The sequence below is a fragment of the Sinohyriopsis cumingii genome, chromosome 4 (genome assembly GCF_028554795.1).
Source record: "Sinohyriopsis cumingii isolate HCF-2022 chromosome 4, ASM2855479v2, whole genome shotgun sequence".
Taxonomy (NCBI): domain Eukaryota; kingdom Metazoa; phylum Mollusca; class Bivalvia; order Unionida; family Unionidae; genus Sinohyriopsis; species Sinohyriopsis cumingii.
The window spans coordinates 123,876,616-123,890,631 of record NC_142964.1 but is presented as its reverse complement, the minus strand read 5'-3'; the positions used below and the strand labels follow the sequence as shown (position 1 = coordinate 123,890,631).

The 14,016-nt window shown below is 34.9% G+C and overlaps 1 protein-coding gene across 4 annotated transcripts in view; it reads left to right on the top strand.

The window, feature by feature from the left end:
- Positions 1–14,016, top strand: part of LOC149802036 (serine/threonine-protein kinase atr-like) — a 305,327-nt gene that overhangs the window by 119,313 nt on the left and 171,998 nt on the right. For all 4 annotated transcript variants that reach the window (XM_089956441.1, XM_089956438.1, XM_089956439.1 and 1 more), the window contains 5 exons: positions 626–742; positions 1,468–1,563; positions 7,306–7,410; positions 9,936–10,031; positions 13,424–13,501. In XM_089956441.1, the coding sequence (XP_089812567.1) occupies positions 626–742; positions 1,468–1,563; positions 7,306–7,410; positions 9,936–10,031; positions 13,424–13,501 (492 nt within the window). The remainder of the gene's footprint in view (positions 1–625; positions 743–1,467; positions 1,564–7,305; positions 7,411–9,935; positions 10,032–13,423; positions 13,502–14,016) is intronic.

Genomic DNA, 14,016 nt, shown 5'->3' with positions numbered 1-14,016 from the left:
CACTATAATTAATCTGTGACCAAAGGTTTCAAATTCAAGAAATCCATCTGTTTTCTTCGAAACATGTCATGTACAGTTACTATAAATAGAAAAGAAGGAAACTGTTTGAGTACATTGCCAAATGGTTGCACACGTTGGCAATATGGAGATCAGTAGACATAGGTCTATGATGGATCAATGTCACATAACACGAGCCTCAAACTTTATTCATTATTTTGTGTCTCGCTTGCTCCTGACATTGCCAGATATAATCTTTCATTTGAACTTGGAAACATGTTTTTTGTGTTTTTTTTGGTTTGTTTTTTTGTGGGTTTTTTACATGAACTGAATGGGTACGCTATAGCTAATTTTATTACCCTGGTGATTATGAATGGGTGTGTACCTGAGTACCTGAACCCACTGGCACCTTTATTTGTAACATGGAGTCCAGGACCAGCAACTGCAGACCCTGGAAGCAGGGACTTTCACTTTCAAGAGCTCTGGTTCTTTGAGGATCAATCATAAGTTGTCATTAGATTGCTGTATGATGTAACTTTGTGTTAACAATGTATTATTTCTGACGAGAAGTTGTCACATTATTAAATGTAAACATTATGTTATTAATTGTTGCACAAAACTTTTCCAGTTTCTTGTGGAGACCATGCATGATGCTCAAACCAAGCAGACGGGAAAATCAGCAGAAGACATTTTGTTGGCTGTTGTCAAGGTGTTGGACTTTTCAGATGTCAAGACATTTCTGACTGTAAGTTTCTTAGACTGTGATCATTTATACCCAGCCTATTAGGAACATCAGGAGGCTGATTTTCATGTTTTTTGAAAACTCTGGATTTAAAGATCTTGGGTAAAAGTCTTTTTGTGACTAATTTCTTGAGTGTAACAATTATTATTTATTAAATACCATTTGTTTTCACTTCTAAGTCGAGCTACAAACAATACAGACCTTGATCTGTCATTACATGATGCACTGGCAAATAAAGGGTCTATGTTGTTTATTCTACTGTTTACTCTGACAAACTGCACAGACCCAGATCTGCTGGCAAATTATTTGATGGCAGATCTGGGTCTGTGCAATGTACAGATGGATTTAAATTACAAGTAAGTATATATTGTGACTCACTGGAGACTATGGATGTGAGAGAGCATCACTTTCACCTTAGTCCTGAGAAGTCAAGGAATGTACATTTAAGGCTCTCAACTGAGAACACTGATTAGACTTGGGAAAATTATTCTAAATTAGGAGTTGTTTGTGTCCTGTGCAAAATTGAGACACTTAATGAAAGTAGTGTCTTATTTCAAAGAATACATTTTATAATTGAAAAAAAATGGGAATGACCAGCATGGTTGTAAGTAGGGCTAGCTACATTTTGAATATGTTTAGAAGGCGATTCACCACAACAGTATAAAATGAAATAATATTTATTAATCCACCTCAAATAAATCGTAAATAACAGTTCTTTTTCTTTCCAGGGTACAGAGAAGTATATTGTCCCCCAGTTAGTCAGCAAAGGTACCCAGGCAGCCTCATCCCTCATTAAGTTGATAGCAACACAACTGTCTGTTCCTGTAAGTAGTAGCAACAAATCTGTTTTTGTAAGTAATAGCTACACATCTGTCTGTTCCTGTAATATCAATACATCTGTTTTTGTAAGTTATAGCAACACATCTATTTCTGTAAGTAATAACTGCACATCTGTTTCTGTAATAATTGCACATATGTTTCTGCAAGTTATAGCAACACATCTGTTTCTGTGAGTAATAGCAACACATATGTTTCTGTAAGTAAGAACTGCACATCTGTTTCTGTAATAACTGCACATCTGTTTCTGTAAGTAATATCAACACATCTGTTTTAGTAAATATATCAACAATTGTTTCAGTAAGTAATAGCAACACATGTTTCTGTAAGTAATAACTGCACATCTGTTTCTGTAAGTAATAGCAACACATGTTTCTGTAAGTAATAACTGTACATCTGTTTGTGTAATAACTGCACATCTGTTTCTGTAACTTACAGCAACACAAGTTGTAGCAACACATCTGTTCCTGTAAGTTATAGCAACACATCTGTTTCTGTAAGTTATAGCAACACATCAGTTCCTGTAAGTTATAGCAACACATCAGTTTCTGTAAGTTATAGCAACACATCAGTTTCTGTAAGTTATAGCAACACATCTGTTTCTTTAAGGTATAGTAACACATCTGTTTCTGTAAGTTATAGCAGCACATCAGTTTCTTTAAGGTATAGCAACACATCAGTTTCTATAAGTTATAGCAGCACATCAGTTTCTGTAAGTTATAGCAACACATCAGTTTCTGTAAGTTATATCAACACATCTGTTTCTTTAAGGTATAGCAACACATCTGTTTCTGTAAGTTATAGCAGCACATCAGTTTCTTTAAGGTATAGCAACACATCTGTTTCTGTAAGTTATAGCAGCACATAAGTTTCTGTAAGTTATAGCAACACATCAGTTTCTGTAAGTTATAGCAACACATCTGTTTCTTTAAGGTATAGCAACACATCTGTTTCTGTAAGTTATAGCAGCACATCAGTTTCTGTAAGTTAATAGCAACGTGATTATGATGATGAGTAGCAACACAAGTCTATTCATGTCATAGTAACAGCTATTTATTCCTGCAAGTAGTAGCAACATAGCAATTTATTAATGTAATAGATAGCAACACAGGTATTTGTTTATCAGTAATAGCAACATAACTATATTTACAAGTAACCTATCTGTTTCTCTAATAGCAACATAACTATTCCTGTAAGTAGTAATAACACTGCTATCTGTTTCTCTAAGTAATTGCAACATAACTATTCCTGTAAGTAACAACACTGCTATCTGTTTCTCTAAGTAACAGCAAAATAACTATTCCTGTAAGCAGTAACAACACTGCTATCTGTTTCTCCAAGTAATAGCAACATAACTATTCCTATAAGTAGTAATAACACTGCTATCTGTTTCTCTAAGTAATAGCAACATAACTATTCCTGTAAGCCATAACAACACCATACATGCCAACCATTACGCTTTTGGCGTAATCATTACGCTTTTTTTAACTAAATTATGCCTTCCTCGTTTTTTTAAAGATCCCCTTAATCCCACAGACCGTATTGTTAGAAAAGATGGCTTCTTCGTAACTACACTATAAGAGTACGCTTGTCCGTGCACTTTCCTAACAGTATTATGTTCTATTTATAGCAACTATCCTATTACCCAGAAACATGCTGATGCTACTTTCAAACTTTCAACCTTGTATTCTATTTATAGCATCTGTATGGCTTAGTGAGGAGAGAACATACTGGTTTTCTAATTTTTAATCTTTACTCGCAGATTTTTTAATTCTAATTTATATTTAGTACAGAACCAGTCTATAGGTATTTGGTGCTAAAAAGTATAATTTATTTTAGTCGATGCGTGTATGAGAGCAAAAATATCTCCTTTCAAATAATTTCACAGATGGATTAAAAAAAGGCCAATAATAAACGAAACATAAAATAACAATCCTCCAAAGATGAGGACATGAGGGCAGCATCACGTGATGTCTATTGCAGGCTGTGTGGAAATAATTTTACTATTTGGCGCTAAAAGTCATCAGATGTATTCTAGTCGATGTTTGTGTTAGAGCACATATATTTTTTCAAAGAATTTCACAGGTGGATCAGAAAAAGACAAAAGCAAAATAAAACAATGAATCCTTCAAAGATGAATGCATGAATGGCATAATACATCGTTCCATTCTCAGGCACAGGGGCTCGCATCGTTGCTTAAAATTGACCTTTCATACATGTACTATATAGTACATGTATGACAGGTCAGTTTTAAGCAACGATACGAGTCACTGTATTCTAGGGCAGCATCATGCTCATTTTAATATTGGGCATGGTGGTAAATTTTATGTGGAGAAACACTTGAAAACAAAGAAACATCGGATTAGCTTGTCTTATGAACTCCAATACTAAGGTAACTTCTTATGTACAGCAGAACTAAAGTGCGGATATGAATGTTATAAATGCAGAGGTGTTATTTACCGAGTTCTAGAAAGATAATGAAGATCTTGCTATTGGTGCAGAAGCAAGAGAATTCATAGAACACAATTCTACTCTAGTTGTGAAGGTGTTGGATGATAATGTTAGAGATTATTATGCTACAGCCTGTGATTACATGCTCCAGAAATTCCCCTATGGAGATGAAGTGCTTTTAAATGCTTCAGTTGCTGATGTAATTGAGAGACAGTTAAAAAGCTTCAAAAGTGTTAGATTCTTTGTCAAGAGATATCCCTTTCTATTACCATCTTTGCCTACCTTGGCTCGTCTGGAAGGAGAATTCCTGCAGTATAAAGTTGGGATTCTACCTGACAATATACTTAATGCAGATGGATTTGATGTGCAGTGGCACCTTATTTCCCAGCTAAAAGACACAATCACTGGAAGATATAAATTTCCTCTTCTTTGTCAGGTTAGGAAAGGAATATTGGTTCTTTACCATTCTAATGCTGACTGAGAGATTGTTCAGTATTGTTAACAAAAATAAAAGTGAATTCAGATCCAGGCTCAGTAACCCAGTACTTTGTGCTCTTCTGGTGTGCAAAACATTCATAGTCTCAGCTGGTACAAGGTGTTTTAAAATGCAACATGAAAATCTGTTGCATTCGAAAGCTAAAAGTGCTACATATATCATTGTTTATTGAATTTTTAGCATGTTATTTGTTGATTCCTCTTTTTGTCCACTTGGATTACACTTTTTCCTCATCAGGGGTTGGCATGTATGCAACACTGCTGTTTCTCTAAGCAATAGCAACATAACTATTCCTGTAAGTGGTAAGTAGGTAGTAGTAGAAACAGAGCTTTTTATTCTTGTATGTAACGAAACAGCAATATGTTTCTGCAAGTATTAACAACACAGCATATTCCTGTAATAGCAACACATTTATCAATTTGAACATATAGCCGCAAAACAGTTAACTGTTTCTGTAAGTAATAGCGAACCAGTTATCATAAGCAATAGCTACACACCTATTTCTGTAATAGCAACATAGCTATCTTTTTATACAAGTAGTAGCAATACAGTAGTCTATTCATGAAATAGCAGCACAGCAATCTATTCATGGAATAGCAACATAGCAGTCTGTTTATGTAATAGCAACACAACAGTCTATTCATGTAATAGTAACACATCTATTCATGTAACAAAAACACAGCTGTCTATTCATGGAATAGCAACACTGCAGTCTATTATATAATAGTAAGACAGCAATCTATTCATGTAATAAAATATTGCCATCTATTTATTTAATAGCAACACAGCACTATAAATGTAGTAGCAATGCTGCAATCTGTTCATGTAATAGCACCATAGCTATCCATTTAATAGCAGTCTATTCATGTAATAGCACTGCAATCTTTGTGATGGGAACACATCAATCTATTCATGTAATATTAACACTGCAGTCCATTCATGTCATAGAAATACAGCAGTCTGTTTATGTAATGGCAACACAGCTATCTATTCATGTAAAAGAAACAACAGTCTGTTTATGTAATAACAACACAAGAATCTATTCGTGGAATAGCAATACTGCAGTCTATTCGTGTAATAGAAAGACTGCTATCTATTTATATAATAGCAATGCAACAATATATTTATGTAATGGCAACACAAAGTCTATGTAATAGCCACATAGCAACCTATTCATATAATAGCAACACAGCAATTTATGTAATAGCCACATAACAATCTATTCATGTAATAGCAACACAGCAATTTATATAATAGCCACATAGCAATCAATTCATGTAATAGTAACATCTCTATTCATGTAATAGAAAAACAGTCTGTTTATATAATAACACCACAAGAATCTATTCATGTAATAGTAACATCTCTATTCATGTAATAGAAACACAGCAGTCTGTTGATGTAATGGCAAAATAGCTATCTATTCATGTAATAGTAACATCTCTATTCATGTAATAGAAAAACAGTCTGTTTATATAATGACAACACAAGAATCTATTAATATAATAGTACATTGCAGTCTATTCCTGTAATAGAAAGACAGCTATCTATTAATATAATAGCAACAAAGCAATCTATGTGATAGCAGCACAACAATCTATATAATAGCCACACAGCAATCTATTCATGTAATAGAAACAGCTGTGTATCCATGCAATAGCAACATACAATCAATTCATATAATAGCAAATCTCTTTGTTCCCGTAAGTGCATTATGCTGAGTCAGCACATCCTTCTACTCTGCAAATCAATGATTAGTTACCATTGACAATGCATGTTAATAGTGTGTATGATTGTAATGGAGAAATTTGTTATTGCTTACTATAAAATACATTGGCTGATCTTTCTGGTCTGACCATAAACTGCAGTGTTAATGTGTCATGTGTATAAATCTAATGGATTCAATGGAAGAAGGCTAATGAACTTAATTATATAGTGTGGACATATGAAAGTGATCTGGGGATATGACCTTTGCATTTTTTTGTTGGAGTCAATTCCATTAGAAGAATAGGCGTAGAGATGTGCAAGATGTGCATGTTTTTGTGCCTGGTTGATATAAACACCTCAAAATAAGATAAAGGAGTTGTAATATGTATATTGGAGTAATAAGATATGTCCTATTGATGTCCCATTTAATAGCTACCATATATATTTGCTTATATGTTGAGACTGGATCAAGAATGAAAAACATGTGACACCTGATCAGTGTGTGTGTGTTGTTTGCATTTGAACTCGACTTATTAGTGAGCATATACAGTAGGTTATTTTGGCTGATAAGTCCAATGTTTTAATTGTCAATAACTTACTAAAAACAAAATTGCTGAAATTCTGGGAAAGACTTAATACCATTTGTTTTATATATTTGTACGATTTTTTTACCCCTTTCAAAAGGTGCAAGTTTGATTTCACATTTTGGAGATTGGATTCTTGAGTTTAATGTATATGCTCCAATAGTTTGATGACCATGTCAGTATCTAGCTTTGTATTAGAATCATACTGTTGCTGACTTCGATCATATTATTATGCTCCAATAGTTTGATGACCATGTCAGTATCTGGCTGTGTATTAGAATCATACTGTTGCTGACTTTGATTATATTATTATGCTCCAATAGTTTGATGACCATGTCAGTATCTGGCTGTTGGCTGTGTATTAGAATAATACTGTTGCTGACTTTGATTATGTTATTATGCTCCAATAGTTTGATGACCATGTCAGTATCTAGCTTTGTATTAGAATCATACTGTCGCTGACTTTGATTATATTATTTTGTGTTCATTAGAGCCGGAAGAAGCTTCTTATCACAAATACAAAGTACGTCTTCTCCTACCTTGTCCGTTACTGCCAGAAGGAATCTGACCTACAGAATTCTATACGTTATCTACAGGTAAATTGGCAGTATTGTTCAGCCTATCCGTAAATGTCACTTGGGTATCTTTTACATGCAGATAAATGTGAAGTTATGTATCACTGAATAGGTTACTTCATGTTGGTATGAGTAAATATCAACAATTTTTAATGTCATGCAGTATACCTTAGATAAAAAGTAACATTTTCCCATTTAAATAGTGTATTTATTATATAATATAGTAATATTTACCATTTAAATAGTGTATTTATTATATAATATAGTAATATATCCCATTTAAATAGTGTATTTATTATATAATATAGTCATATTTCCCATTTAAATAGTGTATTTGTTATATAATATAGTGGGGCCTTGAGTGGCCAAGTGGTCTAAAGCACTCTTTGTTATGGATCACTGCCATCTCACATCTGTCTTTGTGGGTTCGAGTCTAGGATTCAGCCAATGTGGGTATGAGAGAAAGCTTGCCAGTAGCTTCTTGTGGGTCGGTGGTTCTTCCCGGGGTTTTCCTGCGTTCTTCCTCCACCATTAATACTGGCCGCCATGCATAGCATATCATGTGCAGAAAAATGGCGTTAAACCCCACAACAACAGCAATAACAACAACAATATAATATAGTAATATTTCCCATTTGAATAGTGTATTTATTATATAAAATATTAATATTTCCCATTTATATAGTGTATTTACTATATAATATAGTAATATTTCCCATTTGAATAGTGTATTTATTATATAATATAGTAATATTTCCCGTTTGAATAGTGTATTTATTATATAATATTGTAATAATAATATAGTAATATTTCCCATTTAAATGAGTGCCTGTGACTGCAAAAGCTGTTTCAGATGGATTTAATTTTACATAATAACAAGGCAATTAATAATTATTCATGATTGCTGAAAACTAAACATGCGTATGTTAAGGATCATTTTTGTATTGATTCTCTGTCTCTTGTATCAATATGTGTATCATTTCAGCAAAAGTATCGATATATTGATAAATCGTTTCACCCCTAATAGTTGAGTACATTTAAATACTGACACTAATTGTGGGTCAAAAGCAAAGTCGTGAATGCATGAAACTTGACAATGGCCTCCAAGAACAGAGCTGGAATGGTATGCTATGCAAGAAATGTCCCAAATAAGTGACATAGTGCAAGGAGGGGAGGCAGTTGGTTCTTTCCGCAAATAATGTTAAGTTAAATGCAGACCTGCCAACTCATATGATTTTGCCGTAAGTCTTACAAAAATTACCTTTAAAATACGAACTTCCTGCATGCTAGCAAAAACTATGGAAAAATGAGCATTGCTGAAAAATCCGGATAATTGGTTCATCCATATTTTATTTTGATCCGGGTTTCATTTTAGAATTAGTAAAATTAGTCAGGGAAGCAGACTAACTTTACAGCAGCACCCCAGACACTTTAAATTGCACCTGTTCATATGAAGCGTCTGCATGATCAAACTGTTGATTACAGCGTCCAGAAAGTGATGCATGTTTAAGATGAAAGGGAAAATAAGCTTCTAGAAAAATGTTAATAATCAATACAGAAGAATAAAAAGGAGTATTCAGATTCTTGTGAATAAAAGCTGGAAAGGACACATTTATTAGACATCATGTGCCAATTGTGTCTCGTGGTGGGAAATATGATTGCTGTCATCATGTGAAATGGAAAAGAATTTCCAAGAATTGTGTCAAGTTGAGAGATATCAACAAGTCATTGAGCCGCATAGGGTTTGGAACTATTGTTTGTGCAACTGTACTAGTGGTATATAAAATCTACACATACATTACAAACTTTTCTGTTGAACATAATGTTTATCATCGATGCGTTGAACTTTTAATTGCATTTTCCAGCTATACAATAGTATCCCAGTTTCTGTGGCCTCAGCTGAAACAATGTTTGATGACATGCTTCAACTGAGTCATCTGATTGGTTCAACATGACAATGTATCTAAATTTAGTTACTAGCCTATTAACATATACTGGTTGCAATGACATCATGTCTGGGCAGAGAAACCATTATAGAAAATTATATATAAAATTCTGGTAATTAGTGTCAATCATTTTTTAAAATAAAGTATTTATTATACCACAACACATAGGCTGGTTAAATACCTCATAAAATATTTTGTTTCCTGTGACCAATTAGCAAATTATTATCTCCAGAAATGATGTAAATCAGAGTTATTGAATAATTTAGTTCAGGTGTATAGCATGATTATTTAGTTTTTAACCTATTTTTAGAAAAAGGGGCAGCCGCCCATTGGAAGTAGAAAAACGGGCAGCCACCTGTCAGAAGTTGAAAAAAGGGGAAGCCAACTATGGCAGTAGAAAAGGTCTCATAAAGGTAGTTGACTGCTTAATCTAGGTTCTTCTTTTTAACATTATTTTTTTTGCGCCTTGAGAGTTTGGCTGTTTGGGACATGTGATTGCTTATTAGCTGTAGTCTGTAAGGCAGGTACCTGTAACCTGTAAGGCAGGTCTGGCTGTACGTTAAATAGATTGATTCATGAATGATGCATTGTTTATTTCAGAAAGAGACTGAATTTGAATTGAAGAATTTGTTGAGGATTGACTTTCAGCGGGTTCATAATGAACTACTTCTCCATCTGAGTACACACTACTCACAGGTTGGTAATGTTATCAGCTTCTTTAACTCCTTAATTACGTAAGACTTTCTCTGTCAAGCACATTACCTGGTCACATTTCCATTAAAAAAATTTACTTCAGAATCCAGCCTTCTCTCAAAGGGGAAAAAAAAAAGACATCTTTCTCTCTGTATAGACAATGGGATGTAACTCTTTAAGTTTAAATTGCCTTGTTCCCACTAGGTGTCCATCCATATCCTGGATGTAACAAATTTAAACTTTCAGTTGCAACTGTAAACAATGCTTCTGAAGAATCCATTGCAGTTTATATAATTTTGGACCATCTATCATTTATTTTCAGTCATATAGTACGTCAGAAGTTTAATATGGTTGGTGTTTAATATGGTTGGTGTATACAATATTGGCATTTTTCTGGTTTATTTATTAATATTTGTGCATTTTACCAGTCATTATCGTCCCTGTGATAAGGACTGGTAATAGTTCAGTTGTCACTGGTGTGTTGGTATTGCACTGTTGATTCTCTGTTGATTACGCATTTCTAAAGGCATGCTGGTAACACGCATTCACCTCTTTCAACAGTTTGTATATTTGTTGTATGCACTTTTTTTGTTTTCTTCTCTCTTGTATAAAAGGGCTGTCAATCTAGTGCAAGAAGTAGAGTCTCTTTAAAGTCTTGGAGAACAACCATACAGTGTACCTGGTCTGCACAAAATCTTCTTCACACCCATATAGTTTGTGTTGAATATGGGCAGAAAATGTTTGGTCCAACATCTTGAAAAGGCATGCTGAAAATCTTCCAAATACAAAGTATTAAGCAGTCATCTAAATTCGGAATTGTCAACAAGTTTTGTCACGTCAGACTGCTGCCCCCATCCCACATGAAGATGCCTAAAACAATGCCTATAGCAGCAATCACTTCAGATCCAGTTGAAGCCATGCCAAGCAATTCCACTTAAGTTATGTTAGATTTGCATATAATAAGCATGCTACAGCAAGGTCTGTTGTCTAGATGAACCCAAGACCAAATTTTAATCCAGTCTTTTTTGTCATCCCACTGGGCACAAGTCCCTGACCCCCCCATACATGGACATGGGACTGTAAAATCCAGGCAGGCGGACTACCTTATGAATTTGCATGTTGGGCACAAGTCCCTGACCCCTCTCCAACATGGACTTGGGGCTGTGGAATCCAGGCAGGCGGACTACCTTATGACTTTGCATGCTGGGAACAGCATGCAAGTTAAATTTCATTTGCAAATATGCTGTTCCAGCTGTTGACCAAGTACTGCAGCTGTCTGTACAATTGATTTACAGTTTCAGTGGTCATGAATCAGTTATCTCAGATTGGCAAATGGCTTGACAGTTCCTTAGGTCGGCTGAAAGAGCCATATCATGGTACCAGTGCATTGCGAACTGGTATCGCATTTGCAGCCAACTGCCTGGTTCAGTCTGTCTGACTGCTCTGGATTCGCATTTACGGTGAGGATTCAGCATTGTCATTGGTGTACGGAATGCTGTACCATTGGATGCATAGTGAGGATTCAACATTGTCATTGCTGTATGGAATGCTGTACCATTGGATGCATAGTGACGATTCAACATTGTCATTGCTGTATGGAATGCTGTACCATTGGATGCATAGTGAGGATTCAACATTGTCATTGCTGTATGGAATGCTGTACATTGGATGCATAGTGAGGATTCAACATTGTCATTGCTGTATGGAATGCTGTGCATTGGATGCATGGTGAGGATTCAGCATTGTCATTGGTGTATGGAATGCTGTACCATTGGATGTATGGTGAGGATTCAGCATTGTCATTGGTGTATGGAATTCCGTAACACTAGATGCATAGTGAGGATTCAACATTGTCATTGCTGTATGGAATGCTGTACCATTGGATGCATGGTGAGGATTCAGCATTGTTATTTTGTTGATCAAGGTATGTAGTTTGTAACTCTTATAAATCTAGTTTGTTTTCCTCTCAAATGCATAGATAGTTTTACATGTGCCCTCTATAGATGGCCCTTCTGGCACATTGGCACCCAATCTCATTTGAAGTTCATTCTTTCAATATAGGATTGTGCAGGGTGATACAGGCAGAGGTTGGATGCTCAAGCATTTTCTGCCCTCTTACCTTTTGACCTAATGTTAATGTGATTAGGTAATGTATTTTCACAGAGAAAGGATATTTTTATGTAAATTATGTTTCTCAGAAAATATTTACCTGATCACATTGCTGTCAATCTCTTTCACCTTTCCCACATTGTGAACACATTGTTATAGGTTTTGCTCAAGTTTACTGGCTACAGCTGTGATACAGGTGGGCACCTTGCACAAGGGGAGTTAATCTACTCGTTACTTCCCTTAGTGTATATAATATGTAGATGGAATGATGGTCTTTCAGGGATGACTGGATTCCTTGTTAGCAGAGAGTAATTTAATTTCCTGATGTTAATGTGATCTGGTAAGTGTTATCAACAACAGTCCCATAAATTACTAAATTTCTTTTAATGTTTCCTTTCAGGAATGTGCCATTCTGCAGACTCCTATTAATCAATTTTCAAAATTTGTTTGCATCAGTTCAACTACCACATAGTAAAGCAAGTGTAGGTCAATTAGCTCTCATGTAGTTATTTAGTAGTTGTTGAATAATATGTTACATGAGCTGTGAGTCCTAATTCCCAAGTCAAAGTTGTAAAGTTTCTCTTTTCTAGTGACATAAAACCCTCAGTTTGACAACAAGGGGGTCCCTTGTGTATCCATGTGTTTTCTCACATTAAAGAAATACATTTTTTGAATTAGTTAACAGTGAATGAAAGAACAAGTTAAATGTCAATGCAAACTGTGACTTCCTGCCCAACCACAGGGGTACATCTCCTAGTATTGAGGCCAAGAGAGATAACTCACTACTGCTAGTTACTTGATTTTCAAATGGGTTTGTTGCCCTTGAAAGGGTTCTCTACTTTATAAATGCATGCACTATGCCTTTCACATAAAGTTTGTTCATGTTGACTGAAGTGGCAGAGTGGTCTAAAGCGTTCGCCGTTACGGATCACTGCCATCTCACCTCTGCGCCGGTTCGAGTCTCAGATTCAGCCAATGTAGATATGTGAGAAAGCATGCCAGTAGCTTCTCGTGGGTCGGTGGTTCTTTCCGGGGTTTTCCCGGTTCTTCCTCCACCATTAATACTGGCCACCATATATGGCCTATCGTGTGCTGAAAAATGGCGTTAAACCCTACAACAACAACAGCAACAACAACATGTTGACTGAAACTGCTCTGAATGCTAAATATGAATTATTTTGGTAAAATACACTTGATGATGCCAATAGTACATGGAAATTAAAAAAAAAACGAAAAAAAAACATTTTTGTTAGCAGTCTTAAATAATTTTTTGTTATTTTTTTCAGGTGTTTAAAGGACTAAGAATTTTGTCAACATATGAAATTAACTACACTGGACCAAGCATCAGTACCAGCGAAGAAATGGCAAGTCCTTATATGCCTCTCTACAGTCTGGGTCCCCATCTTTAATTTTAGAAAATAACTACCCTTCACAATTAAAATTTAGCTGAAAATGATTTAATGTCTTTAAACTTTACACATCCATATATTCATATTATGAAAGTAAATTCTGTTTAAATTAAATCTTTTCAAAATGTTTTGTCAAAATGGAGCTGCATTTAATTACTATCCAAAACTGAATAAAACAAATTTCTCAGGTACAGTTATATTAAGAACACATTGTTGTGGAAAGATTGACATGTTATAAAAGGACAAAAAATCCAATCTTATCTTTAATGAAGTTGCATTCCATTAAAAAAAGTTGATAGTCAATATGCTGACATTGATTTTGAGGTCAGTGGTCATGATTTAGGTTTTCAGACTGACTTCTTGTGAGATTGATCAAATAGATTCTTTTTTTATAAAACTCAGTGTGTGGATATATCTGAAGAATACTTTGAATGATGTGATTTGAAACCTTTCTGGGTTTTTACTTCAGA